Source organism: Calliphora vicina, chromosome 2 (assembly GCF_958450345.1).
Source record: "Calliphora vicina chromosome 2, idCalVici1.1, whole genome shotgun sequence".
NCBI classification, from domain to species: Eukaryota; Metazoa; Arthropoda; class Insecta; order Diptera; family Calliphoridae; genus Calliphora; species Calliphora vicina.
Window position 1 is genome coordinate 110,446,109 of NC_088781.1, and position 17,817 is coordinate 110,463,925.

General features: G+C 35.0%; 1 protein-coding gene across 1 annotated transcript; it reads left to right on the forward strand.

Moving 5' to 3' along the window:
* The first annotated feature begins 1,231 nt into the window (after positions 1 to 1,231).
* Positions 1,232 to 16,616, forward strand: LOC135951576 (synaptic vesicle glycoprotein 2A). Its single transcript, XM_065501252.1, has 8 exons — positions 1,232 to 1,514; positions 1,579 to 1,740; positions 11,401 to 11,563; positions 11,695 to 11,816; positions 11,894 to 12,468; positions 15,931 to 16,214; positions 16,286 to 16,413; positions 16,487 to 16,616. Exons 1-8 carry the CDS (start codon positions 1,337 to 1,339, stop codon positions 16,519 to 16,521), a joined length of 1,647 nt encoding a protein of 548 aa, XP_065357324.1. The 5' UTR covers positions 1,232 to 1,336; the 3' UTR covers positions 16,522 to 16,616.
* Positions 16,617 to 17,817: the final 1,201 nt, after the last annotated feature.

Consider the following 17,817-nt stretch of genomic DNA (forward strand, 5'->3'; position numbering starts at 1 on the left):
TTGGGATGGATTGTTTTACTTTGCTAATATTGAATGTATTTAAATGCTAAACTTATGTATACATTCCCGATTAGTGGACACAATAATATTTTCTTCTTGCATTCATTCGCACACGCTTTACAAATTAAATAAATCTCATTTTTCATTTGATCAAAAAACAGTAATTTTGGCCAACAAAAAAATATATTCCATCATGCATTTTTATTTAAAAATTAAATCATCTTATTTTGGTTTTTGGAAAAGAATCCCCCAAAAAAATATATTAAAATTAAAAAAAAAATTTGGTTTTTACACTTTTTTAATTAATTTATTTAAATTGTTAAAAAAAAACATTTAAAATTTAACACAAATATATTTTTAAATGCCAGAACAATACTCTGTTTGTACACCAAACACATTTAATTTTGCGACTTAATGTGCTGAACCGAATACAACAATTTTAAGTCATTCAACTGTTAAATAATATAGAAAAATAACTAAGATACGAAAACAAGTAATTATTTCTATACAATGATAAATATTTAAATTTATAATAGTCACGTTAAAAGAGCAAGAAGTAAGAAGGTATAGTCGGTCAAGCCCGACCCTATAAAACCCTACACTGAGTAAATGAACAAAAATGTTTTTCTAATAAAATTTCAATAATTTGTTTTTAGCTGTGATTTATTTGTATATAAAACTTTGGGCCAAAAACTAAAACATTTGCCAAATTTTATCGAAATATCTTCAAAATTGCGTACTAATTTGCATGGACAGCCAGCTAACAAGACCAACGGACGGACATCGTTAAGTCGACTCAGAAAGTGTTTCTGATCAGTATACTTTAGCTGTGACACACATCAGCACAAACGCATAATACCCTCCCCACTATATGGTGGTGTAGGGTATAATGAATACAAAGAGTATTTAAAACCAGTTTAAATAAAAACCCCAAAAATGATAGAGACAATACCCCCATGCAGACACGAATATGACCATATAAACAAAACCAGCGACAACAACAAACAGCGGTAACAACAAAAACTGTAACACAGGTCAATAATAACACAAACAACTGCTAACAAGTCATGTGTTTGTTACGCGCTGTCAAGATTTGCAAGCAAAAACGCTAGACGTCACAAACCGGCTGGCAGCGAGCGACAATTTTAAAGTAGTCACACAAGATTCAAGTCTTTTTTGCTCTTTGCTAATTCTGATGCTGAGTAATAGTTTAATTAAAATCATACTTTAGTCCAGAATGTATAAATATAAGTAAACATTGCAATGGAATTTATTTATTATAAACAAATAAATATTAAACAAAACTACATCGATCGTTAGAACACAGCGCAAAGTCATGCAGTTCTCTGATGATCAACAGACACGATCCTCTAGCAGCAGAGAAGGCTTGCAACAAGCTGTTGTTGGTGATGAAGTTGTAGGTGAAGGTGGGGCGTCTGGTGATTTAGAGCTTAAACTTGAAGCAGGTGCAGTTAGTAATTTATGGGAGTATGAGGAGATTTTAAATATTTTAGGTGTGTTTTGTAATATTTAGAAAATTTAAAATTCTTATAAAATAATTTATATTTATTTTAAAAGGTTTTGGTAAAACACAATGGATTTTATTACTAATCAGTGGCTTGTTGACCATGACCTCAATGGCGGCCCAATTATCGGTGGGTATTATAGCAATATCGTCTCAGTGTGAATTTGATATGTCTCAGGGAGAGAAGGGTGTAATGATGGCGGCATGTGTGACAGGTAAGGAAAGTGTTAACAAATAAGGAATGTTTTTTTTTAGAAAGTGTCGAATGACATTTTTATGTGAAAATATTATAATCCTCTATCAGCTACACACCAGAGTATGAAAAGTGACTGGCAATAATTTACAGTGTTCTTGTAATTTGTGTGCGCGCTATTATCAAGGTTGGCTACCAATGCAAAACGGTAAAAAGTTAACGGTAACGCCAATTTGGATTATTTCGCTAATGGTTACTTAGCGGTAACGATATTTTCTGTTATTTCATTTATTCCTTTTAATTTGATTACTCGTGAAAACCAGTACGTAGTGAGGACAGATAAAACCTTCAATTAATCAGAATGATCAAAGGGTTAATTCTTAAGCCGGAATATGAATCTGAAAACTAATAAATATTTAAACAACTCGTCAAATCTTTATTAAAATTCACCATTCAAAACTAAACCGATTCACGAGCCTTGTTTTTATATGCTGTAGAATTTGAGGAGAACTTAGAATGACAAATTTAAATATCTTTATATAGAAATGCAAATCTGTAATGAAAAATAATTATGATGAAAAAATTCTTAAACATCAACTTGGATACACAGCAAAGAAAGAATTTACTGAACCTCCAATCATACAGCTCTGATATGTACTGCATAAATATACGCATAAACTGAAATGGTTTAGATACTTTTTATTTTGTAAATAATTCGGTAGCTCGTGAATGATTTGAGACATTTTAACGAAATTTCACACAATCAGTGCTGAAGTGTTTTTGAGTGGATTTGTATTTACATGTACCGTGAAGAAACTCTCAACAGAAATATCTCCAATTGAAATAATTTTTTTTAATTTTTTAAAAAACAAACACAAAACGCGAAGAGTTTTGATTGTCTGCAGATACACTCTCCCAGAGTCTCAGGCGGTAATGGAACCCGCAACCATCAGATTAATAGATTAGCACACTGTCGACTTGTCTATCGACATGAAAATCTCCCAAGTTCCATACAGTTATCTGGTCCCTATAAAATGTTACAATAGGGTGGCACTTAATAAACAAAAGATGGATTTTTTTTTTCAAATTTTGGGGTCATTTTAACCCCGAGTGACATTAAGGGTTAATTTCCATTTTTGTGCTGTTATTATAAATACTAGACTTCATGTTATAGTTTTCTCATGTTTCATCAAAATCAGCCCAAAAATATACAACATTTCGCTATTGTTCCATTAGACATTCCAAATATTGAAACATTTGACTTTTAGCCTTCACGATTTAAAGGTTAACATATTCCAATTTTAGTAAAAATTTCAGAGTATATTTAGAATTATCTGGACTATAATATACTGAATAGGCTACTTAAAATACATAACGGTAAGGAAATTGAGCTTATTCGCCAAAATATAGCCAAATAATTAGTTTTTCTCGAAAATTGCTAAATTTAATCGCGGGTACGAAGAAACTATAGTAGATATTTTCATAATTTTTCCGCGCTTTTATTTCTTATTATATTTTCAATAAATCTCAATATGGTGATTGAAAAATTCTGAAATTTGTTTGACAAAATTTTTATAAATTTGAAAATGGAGTTTTGAAACTGCCGTTTGGTCATACTTGCGAATAGGTTAACGGTTCCTACGATGACTAAAAAACTTATACAAGTTAATATGGATATATTTTAAGTAAAAATGAGCTATTATTTTAATATTTCTGAAAATGTGTTAATTTTGTTTCTACATTTCTTGTTCTAGTGGCCTGAGACCAATTCTAATTTTAATTTTAACCAATTTCTGCTCATTAGAACGAAAATTACGTACTCATTTCTATTCTTTTAAATTAAATTGGAAAAGTAGTTTCTTAATGGAAAAAATGTTTACAAAAACTGAAAAAAATCCATCTTTTCCCCTTGTGAATACATCTCAAAACTTCAGAGGGCTTGTGGCATGGCATGTCTTAGCCATTCACCAAAATCGGGCCCTAATGAGCACCATTCTCGAAAATTTCATTAATGTGAATAAATCTCTAAAATACTTATGTTTCAGCACAAATATGTTTCAAATATACGCAAATAATTTGTGACGATCGGTCCATAATTAGTCATATCTCTCATATAAGGCCGACTTCCGAAAATCACTTTCGCATAATATCTTAAAAAAGATGGTATTCAAAAAAGATTTGTCACAATAGTGCCCAAATGAGGAGCAATTTTCCGCAAATATTCTCTATTGCTAAGGTTTGTTTGGTATTGAAAATGGGCAATGTAGGTTGTAACGACACGTTTTTCCGCTGGTTGCCGGGGTAGTCTCAGCGGAGTCCAGGGTCGTATTGTTGTCTTGATTGAAGAGAAACCACAAAGTTCTCCTATGTCGTCTCAGTAAAGAAAATAAAAGACGTATTTCTCTTAAACGTTATAATACGTATCACTTTATTTTAATTTTACAAATAACACAAAAACTCAATCTAGAGTAACGCCAACTGTCTGAGTGGAGCCACGGGAAGCAAGGTAGCAACTAGTCAGTCGTGCTGAGATAAAATCTGCTGGCGACGACGCTGTTGGGCTAAAGTAACAAGCGACTATTGGGACTTGCCTACACCACGTCGCTAACGTCGTAGGTGTCGGACAAGAGTGTCACAAGATAGAGGTATAACCTCTGGATGTACCACTGGTTTCCCACTAGTGCCTCTTAGAATAGCCAATTAGTTGTACCCTGGTGAGCTAGATCAATAAGCTACTATTGGGACTTGCCTACACCACGTCGCTAACGTCGTAGGTGTCGGACAAGAGTGTTACAAAGTAGAGGTATAACCTCTGAATGTACCACTGGTTTCCCACTAGTGCCTATTAGAATAGCCAATTAGTCTTAAAATGCCTCTATTGGGACTTGTTTACACCACGTCGCTAACGTCGTAAGTGTCGGACAAGAGTGTTACAAGGTAGAGGTATAACCTCTGGATGTACCACTGGTTTCCCACTAGTTGCCTTTTAAAGCTAACCAATTAGTTAGTACTACTCGTCGCTAACGTCGAGTGGTTCTTACCGCTTGGCCTCCTGCTGGCAGACTGACTTCAATTTCACAGTGTGCCTTCTTTTATACCCGTGTCGGACAACTAAGTGACTACAACCATCGTTGGTAACGATCGTACTATGGTACTTTTATTACATTCTGCATGGTTGTATTTTGGGGTAGTGATATTAAATTGACTCTATTATTTACCAACAGATGGCGTACTCATATAAATGAAACCGTTAAATTTAAATACATAAAACAAATAAAATAATCAGATTAAAACTAAACATAAAATAAAATATATATAAAATAATAAAATTAATATTTAATGGTGGCAAAAACGAGTCCACGACTTTTGTCGTCACATTATCCCCTTCCTTCCCCTTGTGGAATTACGGGTTGAGCGATCGTATGCGTGTAGGTAGCGTACTTGAGACATCAATATTCGATAACATTTGACATCAATGATTTCCATCAATCGTTGTTGTTTGTGGGACTTCTGGACGCACAAATTCGTTTCAGGCGATCGGGAACCTGCGCCATACGCATTTGCCTGGAGCTCCACGGTATGAGAGGTGCTGTGGACATCGCTGGTGATTGTAGACTGGTGGGTGATGTCGATGAGTGATGATGCCGTAAAAGTAATGTTGGTATTGATGAGGTCGTCGACATTGATGAGAGCGATGTGGGTGATGAGATCGATGTAGTTGACGAGGTTGATGAGGTAGCTGATGATGTTGATGACGTAGCTGACGATTTTGATGACATTATTGATAGTAAGGTTTTAGTTCACTAACATGTGCTTTGCGCATGTCTTTGTTTTGCATCCCGTAGATTTCTGCAATAACGGGGGACACAAATCCCTTAACGACATATGGTCCCCCGTACTTCGGTGCTAACTTGGCAGCAAAATTATCAATTGCTTTTGACAGTGGATGCTGCCTCACCAGGACTTGGTCCCCAATATTTGGTTTCCACCGACGACGACGTAGATTATATCGTTTTTGTTGGTTTTCTGAAGCCTTCGCTAGATTTCGTCTTACAATTCTGAACACTTCTTTTAGCTCGGTGGCTCTTTCATCGGGGGTTATATTTCGAGCTCCTGTTCCTATGGTTACCTCACCATATAGAGCCTTCGGCAGCCGCGGTTCTCTACCCTGCGTTAGATATGCCGGTGAGTAGCCCGTAGATTCGGAACTGCTGGTATTAATCGCAAGCATTATTTCTGGTACGAGTTCATCCCATGTGGTATGTTGTTGACCCGAAAACTGAGCTATGATAGTTTTTATGGTGCGGTTTGCCCTCTCTGTAGGATTTTCCTGTGGAGTGTATGGGGCAGTAAACTGTTGATGCACACCAATGTCATGCAAATATTTCTTAAATATACGAGATGTGAATTGCGTTCCATTGTCGGTGACCATCATCTTTGGCACTCCATAGCGAGCCACTATACGTTCACGGAAAGCTTTAACAAGGCCCTCTGAAGTTGCTTTTCTCATTGGTACTAGTTCGCACCACTTTGAAAAGTTATCGAAGAACACTAAGAGCATGGTGTTTCCGTGCTTCGTCCTAGGTAATGGACCCACAAAATCTGCGCAAATGGTGGACCAAGGTTCATCTGGTATCCGAGTGAGCATAACTCCGGCGGGTTGTTGCTGAGAAACCTTATATTTTTGGCAGATTTCACAATTGCGAACATATCGTTTTATATCCCGGGTCATTCCCGGCCAATAATATCGACTTGCTACCTTATTAATGGTTTTTCTAATTCCTAAGTGACCACCGGCTGCACAGTCATGATTTTCTTTTAATACCTTTTCTCTTAAGGGCGTAGCAACACATAACTTCCATGAAGTACAGTCTTCATCGTTGAACTGGCGTGAAAAGTGCTTGTACAGTTGGTCCCCTATTATGGCATAGTCTGCATATTTATTTGGCTGATTCCGTACTTCTGCCATTCGCGCTTCCAGCCATGGACATAAAACGGGGGTTTTTGTTTGAACCATGTTGATACCTTCGACTGGCTGTCGTGATAGTGCATCTGCTACAATATTTAGTTTTCCTTTTCGATATTGAATAGAAAATTTGTATTGCTGTAGTTCGAGTGCCCATCGTGCAAGTCTTCCCGTTGGGTTGTCGATTGAATTTAACCACTTTAACGCAAGGTGGTCGGTCACGACAATGAATTCGTATCCTTCGAGATAGGGTCTCATTTTACGTATACCCCAAACAATTGCTAGACACTCTTTTTCGGTAGCTGAATAATTATTTTCTGCTCCATTCAGACGTCGGCTGGCATACGCTATTACATTCTCTGTGCTATCGGTAGTTTGTGTCAAGACCGCACCTAGCCCATAGTCACTGGCATCAGTTTGTAGTACAAACGTTTTTGTAAAATCTGGGCACGACAATACAGGCGCCGTTGTTAGTTTCTCTTTAAGGAGATCAAAAGCATTTTGTTGTTCTTCTCCCCACTTCCAGTGTTTGCCCTTTTTAAGCAGGCGAGTCAGTGGGTGAGAAATTGTGGCGAAGTCGGGAACAAAACGTCGATACCACGATGTGACACCTAGAAAACGACGGACTTCCTTAACATTCTTTGGTGGAAGCATTTCAGAAATAGCCGCGACCTTATCTGGATCAGTTTTAATACCATTGGTGGTCACCACATGACCCAAATACTTCGTTTCGGTGTTAAAAAATTGGCATTTTTCTATGTTGATTCTTAATTTGGCAGATCGCAATCGTCGAAATAATTCTTTTAAGTTGGCCAAATGCTCTTCAAACGTGGACCCGATGACAATAATGTCATCTAAATATGCAAAGGCGTGGGGTTCCATATCTGCTCCTATTACGCTGTCTAACGCTCGTTGAAAGGTTGCGGGAGCCGAGTGCAAACCAAATGGCATCACCCGCCATTGATATAAACCTCTTCCGGTGACGGCGAATGCAGTATACTTTTTACTTTCTTCATCCATAGGGATCTGCCAGTAACCATCTTTTAAGTCCAGACTGCTAATAAATTTGGCATTTCGGAGGCGACTTAGTATGGTGTCTATTCGTGGTAGGGGATAAGCATCCGGTACAGACCTTAAATTTAATTGGCGAAAATCCATGCAAGTACGCCACCTTCCGTCCTTTTTTTTAACTAAGGTGATGGGGAAGCTGTAGGGGCTACATGATGGCTCAATACATCCACGGGAAATCAACTGATTGACCTCCGCATCGATGATAGCTTGCATCGCAGGATTTCGTTGCGCATAACGTAGTTTAATCGGTCGGTCATCTTTCATAATTATTTTATGGGTAGCAATATTTGATAGCCCATTAATCTGCTGAAACTTCGGTAGTTCTTCCGCCAAGAATTTTGATACTTGTAGCCGTTGTCCGGGTGACAACGATTTTTTTTCATCACATTCAGTGGGCGTACATACAATTTTAGGTATATAAACAACTTTTCTTACCTGAAGTTCTTGACTTCTATTGCATAGGTTCATATTGTTGTTTTCCGGTTTTCTACATCCACAGTTTACTTCAAGGCCGGCACAAGTGAGAGTGGTGTTGAAGATTCGTAAGAAGTCAATCCCCAGGATGATGTCTTCTGTAGATTCTTCCATAATTAGGAAATTACATTCTGCTGAAATATTTCCTAAGGTAACCATATATTTTGCAGCTTCCTTTATGAGTTTCTTTGACCCATCAGCTAGGAGTACATCAATGTCTACTGGTACATAAACAGGTTGGCTGGAAAATCGTTGTATTTGCTGTGGAGTTATGAAACTTCTAGTTGCACCGGTGTCAATAATGGTGGTGACAAAATTGTTTCCGATTAAAACAATGGCCTTTAATTTTTCATCTTCATAGAGAAGTCGTGTGCTGTTCATGGTACCTTTGTGACCTTGGACTTCGACGTCATTACATCGTGTGACGTCATTACGGGAGTATGGGCTTTCAATAACCATACGATGATGAGCGCTGCGATTTTGGGGTGTGTCTGTAGGTATACTTTCTAGATCATCAGCTAATTGTAAGAGATCATCGAGGGTAGTAAAATCCTTTCTTCGGATATACCACTGATAATCCGGCTGGGCATTACGGAAGATTCTCTCCAGTTTCTGCGCTTCGGATAGATCTGCATGTCGCATTAAATCTTGTAAGGCAAGGACATATTCCTTAAACGGTTCTCGAGCGTGTTGCGTTCTTTTACGGATTTCGTCTTCCAGCTTCTCGAAGTAGCGTGTGGGAAGGAAAAATCTATAAAAATCTTTCTTAAAAAGTGACCATTTCATCCAGTGTCGGTTATTGTTTCGTAACCAAACCAGTGCTTTCTCTTTGAATAGCTCCGGCAACACTAGTGGTAACTGGTCCAGGTCGATGTTGTACATTTTGGCAAGTTCTTCCGCCCTTTCAATAAAACCTAATGGATCTCTGCCTCCATCGAACTTCAATCCCCATTTTCGAACCAGCTCTACGACCATAATACGGCTTTCACTTGGTGCTCGTTGGGGTTCATTATGACTCGGTAATGGTATTGGCAATATCATGGCTGCTTCTGATGTATCCCCTGTTTTATTGGGAGTCTCCATTTTTACTGGTGACGTTGGCGGGATGTACGTGGCTGCGACAGGTATCTGTAATGTTGAACCAGGGGATAGTGGAGCTGGATTATTTATAGCATCATGTTTTGACTGCAATTCCAATAGCTCTTTCATCTCATCCTCCGTGTGATCTGTGCTCAGGAATTTTGCAAACCTCTTCCGTAATTCATCTACGTTTCCTGTGGCATCTTTTCCAACCTGGGATAGATATTTCACTAGATCTTCCCGTTTTAGGGAGTATGCCCAGGAGGTTTTCAGCATTTTCTTCTTGGTTGTTGGACAATTTAATGTCCCTGCTCGGGCGCCAATGTAACGACACGTTTTTCCGCTGGTTGCCGGGGTAGTCTCAGCGGAGTCCAGGGTCGTATTGTTGTCTTGATTGAAGAGAAACCACAAAGTTCTCCTATGTCGTCTCAGTAAAGAAAATAAAAGACGTATTTCTCTTAAACGTTATAATACGTATCACTTTATTTTAATTTTACAAATAACACAAAAACTCAATCTAGAGTAACGCCAACTGTCTGAGTGGAGCCACGGGAAGCAAGGTAGCAACTAGTCAGTCGTGCTGAGATAAAATCTGCTGGCGACGACGCTGTTGGGCTAAAGTAACAAGCGACTATTGGGACTTGCCTACACCACGTCGCTAACGTCGTAGGTGTCGGACAAGAGTGTCACAAGATAGAGGTATAACCTCTGGATGTACCACTGGTTTCCCACTAGTGCCTCTTAGAATAGCCAATTAGTTGTACCCTGGTGAGCTAGATCAATAAGCTACTATTGGGACTTGCCTACACCACGTCGCTAACGTCGTAGGTGTCGGACAAGAGTGTTACAAAGTAGAGGTATAACCTCTGAATGTACCACTGGTTTCCCACTAGTGCCTATTAGAATAGCCAATTAGTCTTAAAATGCCTCTATTGGGACTTGTTTACACCACGTCGCTAACGTCGTAAGTGTCGGACAAGAGTGTTACAAGGTAGAGGTATAACCTCTGGATGTACCACTGGTTTCCCACTAGTTGCCTTTTAAAGCTAACCAATTAGTTAGTACTACTCGTCGCTAACGTCGAGTGGTTCTTACCGCTTGGCCTCCTGCTGGCAGACTGACTTCAATTTCACAGTGTGCCTTCTTTTATACCCGTGTCGGACAACTAAGTGACTACAACCATCGTTGGTAACGATCGTACTATGGTACTTTTATTACATTCTGCATGGTTGTATTTTGGGGTAGTGATATTAAATTGACTCTATTATTTACCAACAGATGGCGTACTCATATAAATGAAACCGTTAAATTTAAATACATAAAACAAATAAAATAATCAGATTAAAACTAAACATAAAATAAAATATATATAAAATAATAAAATTAATATTTAATGGTGGCAAAAACGAGTCTACGACTTTTGTCGTCACAAGGTTTATGATTTCGCCTAGTACCCATACAAATGTCCCACTGGAAAATTATTTGAGCCGTCATAAATATGTTAATTATGCGGCAATCCTGTTAAAATGTTGTACAAATTAGTTCTAAGTACTCTGAAATTATACTGTACAGTATGGCAAAAATCGGAACACATTTATCCCAAGTCCCCATACAAGGTCCCCATCAGAAAATGTCTTGAACATTCATAATTGTCTTACAATAGTTAATATCTTAATGAAATTGGACATAAACAAGTTTTATAGGAACATAAATCTTTCTATCAACTTTTGTGAGGATCGGCCCATAATTGACCCTACCCCCTATATAACTACTATATCAGAAAAATATTTTATTGTCAGATATTGGATGGTGGCTATACAAGAATCGGCACAGCCGAATATATAACTATTACTTCTAGTTATTGAGTAGATAACTTCTAGTTATTCAGAAAATGCTTTGAAATACATAATAAATTACTACTTAATAATGGTAACTTATTTACTTCTCCCTTAGATTTATTTATCATTATTTACAGCCTGTTGAAAAATATTAAATAAATTTTCTAATAGCTTCCCTAAATTCTTTCATAATGTTAATAGTTTAATAGGTATTTACTATATAATACTTAACATTAATTATATCTAATTACAGGCATTGTTTTATCCACCTACATTTGGGGCTACATTAGTGATGTCTGGGGCAGACGTACCGTTTTAATATGGTCGATATTCACAACAAATGTTTTACAATTTATAACGATGTTCGTTACCAACATATGGCTATTTAATTTCATAAATCTTATTATGGGTATCAGGTAAAATATTAGAAAAAAAACTTTTTCTATCTTTTTTTTGTTGCTATTTTATATGCTTTTTTACTATTTTAATATAAATAAAATTGCAATTTCCTAACCACACATTATCTTTTGCTTACACATTCAAACAGTTTGGGTGGCATATCGGGCGTCCTATATCCATACCTTAGTGAGTTTAATACCGCTAAATATCGTGCTGTAGTCATAAATTATTCTACCATGTTTGTAAGCATAACGGCCATTTATGTGCCAGGTAAGGAATTTTGTTTTTCTATGGCAAACTTATATTTAAAATGTTTTTATGTTTAAACTTTTATATGTGTTTTTTAGCCATTTCATGGTTGGTGCTTTCTACTGACTGGTCATTTGAAATTACGGAAACGTTTCACTTTAAACCCTGGCGTTTAATTATATTATTCAGTTTATTGCCAGGTTTAATAGGTGGTTTGCTGTTGCTCTCCTTTCCTGAGAGTCCCAAGCTTTTGCTGGCTCACGAAAAAGAAACAGAAGCTTTGAAAGCTTTAAATTGGATTTCACTATATAACAAGGGTTTGGATTTGGATATAGTACTTAAAAGCTCTGCCATTTCCTTAAAACCGGAGGAATTAGCTGATGCCGATTTGCTGACAATGGGTCGAGGTTGTTCCATTTTTACCAATATATGGAAAGCTACAGTGCCTTTGTTTTATAAACCTCACGGTTTGAATGTTATTTTAGCTGTAGTGGCTTTATTTGGCATGATGTTTGCTTCAAATGGCATGCAAATCTGGTTTCCAGAAATTGTAAATCGTTCGGCCGGAGGCTTACAGTCGGGTAATAGTGCTACGGTTTGTGAAATTTTGGATGAATCTTATGCCAGGGATCGTCTTAATGCTACTTATGAAGAGGATGGATCCGTTAGTGGGGTAAGTTTAGCATTTTAAATTTACAAGCATTGGTATTCGTCATTCCGTTTGCAATTTCCACATTTTTTTCTGCGACCCCATAAATTATACATAATCTGGTTATCCGTCTGTATATAGAAATTAAATTTCCGAAGCCACCAAATAACTTACATACATTTTGAATACATCAGTATATCCTAAAGCGGACTTTAGATTGCTATTTAAAATCGGCCCATAAATGGCCGAACACCTCGATTTTTTCTCCTATTTTTCACCACATTTTGTTATACTCATGACCAGGGAAACCAAAATATGCAAATGCATGTTTTTTCTGGTGAGTCTAATGAGCACATGGATAAGATATTTACACGTTTCAGAACTATTTAAGAATTTTGGCATCGATTTGTTAGTGCATATTTTTGCATATTTTACCCTTAAATACATATTTTTGCATATATTTCTTTTAAGAGCATATTTATGTCATATTTTTGCGTTTTTAGAGCATATTTTACTGTTTAATAGCATATTTTTAATTTATCAAAAACAAATTTTGTCTTACTTATTTTTCGCTGTTGTGTTACGGGTTTTTACTTCCTTTGTGTAAAATTCAAAATTGAAAAATATATGTCTTTTCACCAAAAAAAAAAATTTAAAAAACAGAATTTTTTTTTTAAATTTAAAAAAATTTTAAATAAAAATTCGAAAATTTTTTTTTTCCAAAAAATGAAAAAACTGAAAAAAAATGTTTGTTCACCTAAAAATATTTAAATTTTTTATTTTGAAGTATAATAAGGTGAAGGGTATATAAGATTCGGCACAGCCGAATATAGCTCTCTTACTTGTTTTAATATAAACTAAGCACTATTTTGATAATAGCGCTATCAAATTTTAGTTCTAATTCAAACTTAACCATTCTAAGTGTTAAAGAAATATTGTCTTTTAAATTTGCTCCCGTAACATTAGTTGATGTCGAAAGAACATTTTCTATATATAAAAATGTTTTCAGATCCAATAGACAACGATTTTTATTTGCAAATTTAAGTAAATTTTTTTTGGTTAAAAATTATGTAAAAGTTTGTTTTTTTAAGAGCATATTTTTTTAAATTTTAAGAGCATATTTTAAAGTTTTTACTGCATATTTAAAGCGCCTAAAACGCTTTTTTTAGAGCATATTTCCGGTTTCCCTGCTCATGACTATGAATGGCAAGGGTATATATAAGTTTATCACTCCGTTCGTAATTTTGAAACTGGCTGAAATCGGTCCATTATTTCACCTAGCCCCCATACAAATGTCCCCTCGAAATTGGACTTTATCGGTCATAAATGTTTAATTTATCTATGTATCTACACAAATTTCGCTCCAAATAAGTTTTATATATACAAAATTCATGTCACCAAATTTTGTTACGATCGGTCCATAATTAGTCATAGCTCCCATATAGACCCGCTTTCGAAAATCACTTTAACGTGCATAAATCGCTTAAAAATGTTGGTATACACACAAAATTCAACATAGTTAACTTTAATATAGACATAAATCACACGACCTAATTTTATGGTGATCGGTCCATAATTGGTCATAGCTCCCATATAAGGCCCACTTCCGAAAATCACTCAAAAATATAAATTATTGAAATTTTAAAAGAAAAATATTTTTACTCATTTACTTGGTGTAGGGTATTATATGGTCGGGCTTGACCGACCATACTTTCTTACTTGTTTTTTTAGATTTCAAAGAGTGCCGGGTGTAATATTGTGACACTAGGCCTAAATGTTAAGTGCTGAAAATTTGAGCCAAATCGGGCAACGATTTCTGGACGCGCATCGAGGTCAAAGTTCAGATATATGCAAAATTTTACTGTTAATATGGAATAAATAGGTGAAACTCGTTAACTTTCTGCATTGTTTTCTAGAAATATGTAGATTTATTTATATTAATGAATATTACATTAAAAAAAGTTTTGGAAATTAACCCTGTATCTCCTTTGGTTCAAAATTACCCAAAAACTGTATTATCGCCAAAATTAGAGAAAAATGCAAATTTTTCAGTTTTTGAAAAAATTTTGCTACTAAATAAATATTTTTGCAATTGAATGCAAAAGAATCGAAATATGTACGTAATTATCGTTGTAATGAGATATAAATGACAAAATTTGATTAAAAAATTTTAAAGTTATTACAAATTCACCAGACCATTAACGTGTTTCAGGCCACTTGAACAAAAAATTTAGAAAAAAAATTAAGAAATTTCGAGAAAAATTAAAATAAAAGCTCATTTTTACTTAAAATATGTCCATATTTACTAGTATATGAGTTTTTGTATTCGTAGGATACCGTTAACCTATTCGCAGGTATGGCCAAAAAAAATATTTTTTTTTAACGACTGTTTCAAAACTCCATTTTCAAATTTTTAAAAATTTTGTTAAACAAATTTCAGATTTTTTTGATCATCACATTGGGGTTTATTGAGATCAAAATAGGGAATAAAATTATGTCAATACCTCTTACAGTTTTTCCGTACCTGCGATTTAAATTTTGCGTTTTTCAAGAAAAAATATTTTTTTGTCCATATTTAGGCGAATGAGTCCAATTTCCTTACTGTTATAAATTTTAAGTAAAACCTATTCATAATATTATAGTCCTTGTAATTTTAAATATGTTCTGAAAGTTTTACTAAAATCGGAAAACGATAACCTTTGAATCGCGAAGGTCAAAGGTCAAATTTTTCAATATTTGGAATTTCTAATGAAAAGATAGAGAAATGTTATGATGTTATGAAAAATTAAAATACAATTTGGAAAAAAAAATTTTAAAAACGATTAAAAACAAAAAAAAAAATTTTGTTTACCTAAAAATGTTAAAAAAAATTATTTTAAAGTATAATTTGGTGAAGGGTATATAAGATTCGGCATAGCCGAATATAACTCTCTTATTTGTTGATCTATATCTGGATTATAAAGTCATTAATATAGACAATATAGATGTCTAATGATAGATATTTCAAAGTTCATTGCAACGATGCATATAAGGCTATTGGACCTACAATGAGTGAAAATCGGGAAAAATATTTTTTAAACCGAATTTTTTTTTACCAAAAAAATATTTTTTCACTTAAAACATAAATTTAAAAAAAAAATTTAAGAAAAATTCCAAAAAAAATTTTGAAGAATTCCAAAAAAATTTTTTAGAAAAATTCCAAAAACTTTTTAGAAAAATTCCAAAAAAAATATTAAAAAAAATCGGAAAAATTTAAAAAAAAAATTTTTTTTAAATAAATTTCAAAAACAATTTTAAATTTGTATTTTAAAGTATAATTTTGTGAAGAGTATATAAGATTCGGCACAGCCGAATATAGCTCTCTTACTTGTTTTTTTTTTAACATAAATTTGTTTTAACAACAATATTTATCTTTGTGAAGGGTATATAAGAATCGGCACAGCCCAATACTCATACTTTTTTGTAATTTTCATTTTTTATTTGTAGTTCTGTGATAACAGTATTTCGACCAAGACCTATATTGACAACATTATTATGGGTTTGGCTTTTCTGGTCGGATTTTCTATACAAGGGGCTTTGCTTAACCCCTTGGGTAGAAAAAACGTATTAATTGCTGCCTTAGCTGTCGGAGCTTTTTGTGGTATTTTATTACATGTGGTTACCAGCACTACTGGAGTATTGGTGTTATTTTGTTTATATATTTTATTGCCGGGCTTGTCCATTTCCATTATGTGTGGAGCCATGGTGGATTTGGTGCCCACACATTTGAGGTAAGTTTGATTTCCCCCTAAATACCTTTAAAGGTTCTTGATAATGAAATTTATATTTATTTAAATTTTAGGGGCAAAGCTGTTAGTTTGGGCTTTACCCTGGGCCGTTTAGGTGTAATAGTGGCCTCAAATTTGATAGCCGGCATGTTGGAACCCTATTGTAATGGTTTATTTGCTATAGTAACCTGTACTTTATTAGGTATTTTAAACAATTTAACTATATAAACAAAATTGTATCAATTAATTACTCATTTTTTTTCTATTTCTTACAGTTTGTGGTGTTCTTGTTTACTTTTTGCCAATTTAAGTTTAAATTTAAAATACAATAACTTTTTATACCCTACACCACCATAGTGGGGAGGGTATAATGCGTTTGTGCAGATGTTTGTAACGCCCAAAAATATTAGTCTAACACCCACCTTAAAGTATACCGATCGACTTAGAATCACTTTCTGAGTCGATTAAACGATGTCTGTCCGTCCGTCCGTCCGTCTGGTTGGCTGGCTGGCTGGCTGGCTGACTGGCTGGCTGGCTGGCTGGCTGGCTGGCTGGCTGGCTGGCTGGCTGGCTGTCCATGTAAACCTTGTGCGCAGAGTACAGGTCGCAATTTTGAAGATATTTCGATCAAATTTGGTACATATTACTTTTTCGGCCCAAGGACCAAGCCTATTGAAACTGGCTGAAATCGGTCCATTATTTCACCTAGCCCCCATACAAATCTCCCCTCGAAATTGGACTTTATCGGTCATAAATGTTTAATTTATCTATGTATCTACACAAATTTCGCTCCAAATAAGTTTTATATATACAAAATTCATGTCACCAAATTTTGTTACGATCGGTCCATAATTAGTCATAGCTCCCATATAGACCCCCTTCCGAAAATCACTTTAACGTGCATAAATCACTTAAAAATGTTTGTATACACACAAAATTCAACATAAATAACTTTCATATAGACATAAATCACACGACCTAATTTTATGGTGATCGGTCCATAATTGATCATAGCTCCCATATAAGGCCCCTTCGAAAAATCACTCAAAAATATAAATTATTGATATTTTAAAAGAAAAATATTTTTACTCATTTACTTGGTGTAGGGTATTATATGGTCGGGCTTGACCGACCATACTTTCTTACTTGTTTTTTTCTAAAAACTTGTTTAAAAAAGCAAATTCTTGCAATACTTGTTGTATATTATTTTAAATTATTTCATAAAATATTTATTTTAAACTAACAACCCTGCATAAACAAAAGAACCAAAAAAATATATAAAAAAAAATATTGTTCTTCCCCCCTGATTTGTTCAAAAAATCACTTCAAATATGAATGTGTTATGAATTCCCATTTACATTCCAACACCAGTCACCGTGTTAAATTTGTATGTCATTTATATATATATGGGGGATTTCATGTCAAGTGAACCAACTTTTGAAATCGATGTCTTCCGATCGGGATGAAATTTGCACCAAGGTTAGCTCTATTGGATAGTAACTCAGACACAATTTTTCAACAACATCGGTCGAGAACTCTCTGAGTTATAGGGGGTAAAATTTTGACAATTTGGTCAAACAGGGGTTTTTTCTTATCCATGTAACTT

Bases quoted from the DNA above. Each gene is read 5' to 3' on its own strand.
- LOC135951576 (XM_065501252.1), top strand. From the start codon at position 1,337: ATGCAGTTCTCTGATGATCAACAGACACGATCCTCTAGCAGCAGAGAA. The intron at 11,564-11,694 runs GTAAAATATTAG...ACATTCAAACAG, and splicing joins AATCTTATTATGGGTATCAG to TTTGGGTGGCATATCGGGCG. The intron at 11,817-11,893 runs GTAAGGAATTTT...TGTGTTTTTTAG, and splicing joins AACGGCCATTTATGTGCCAG to CCATTTCATGGTTGGTGCTT.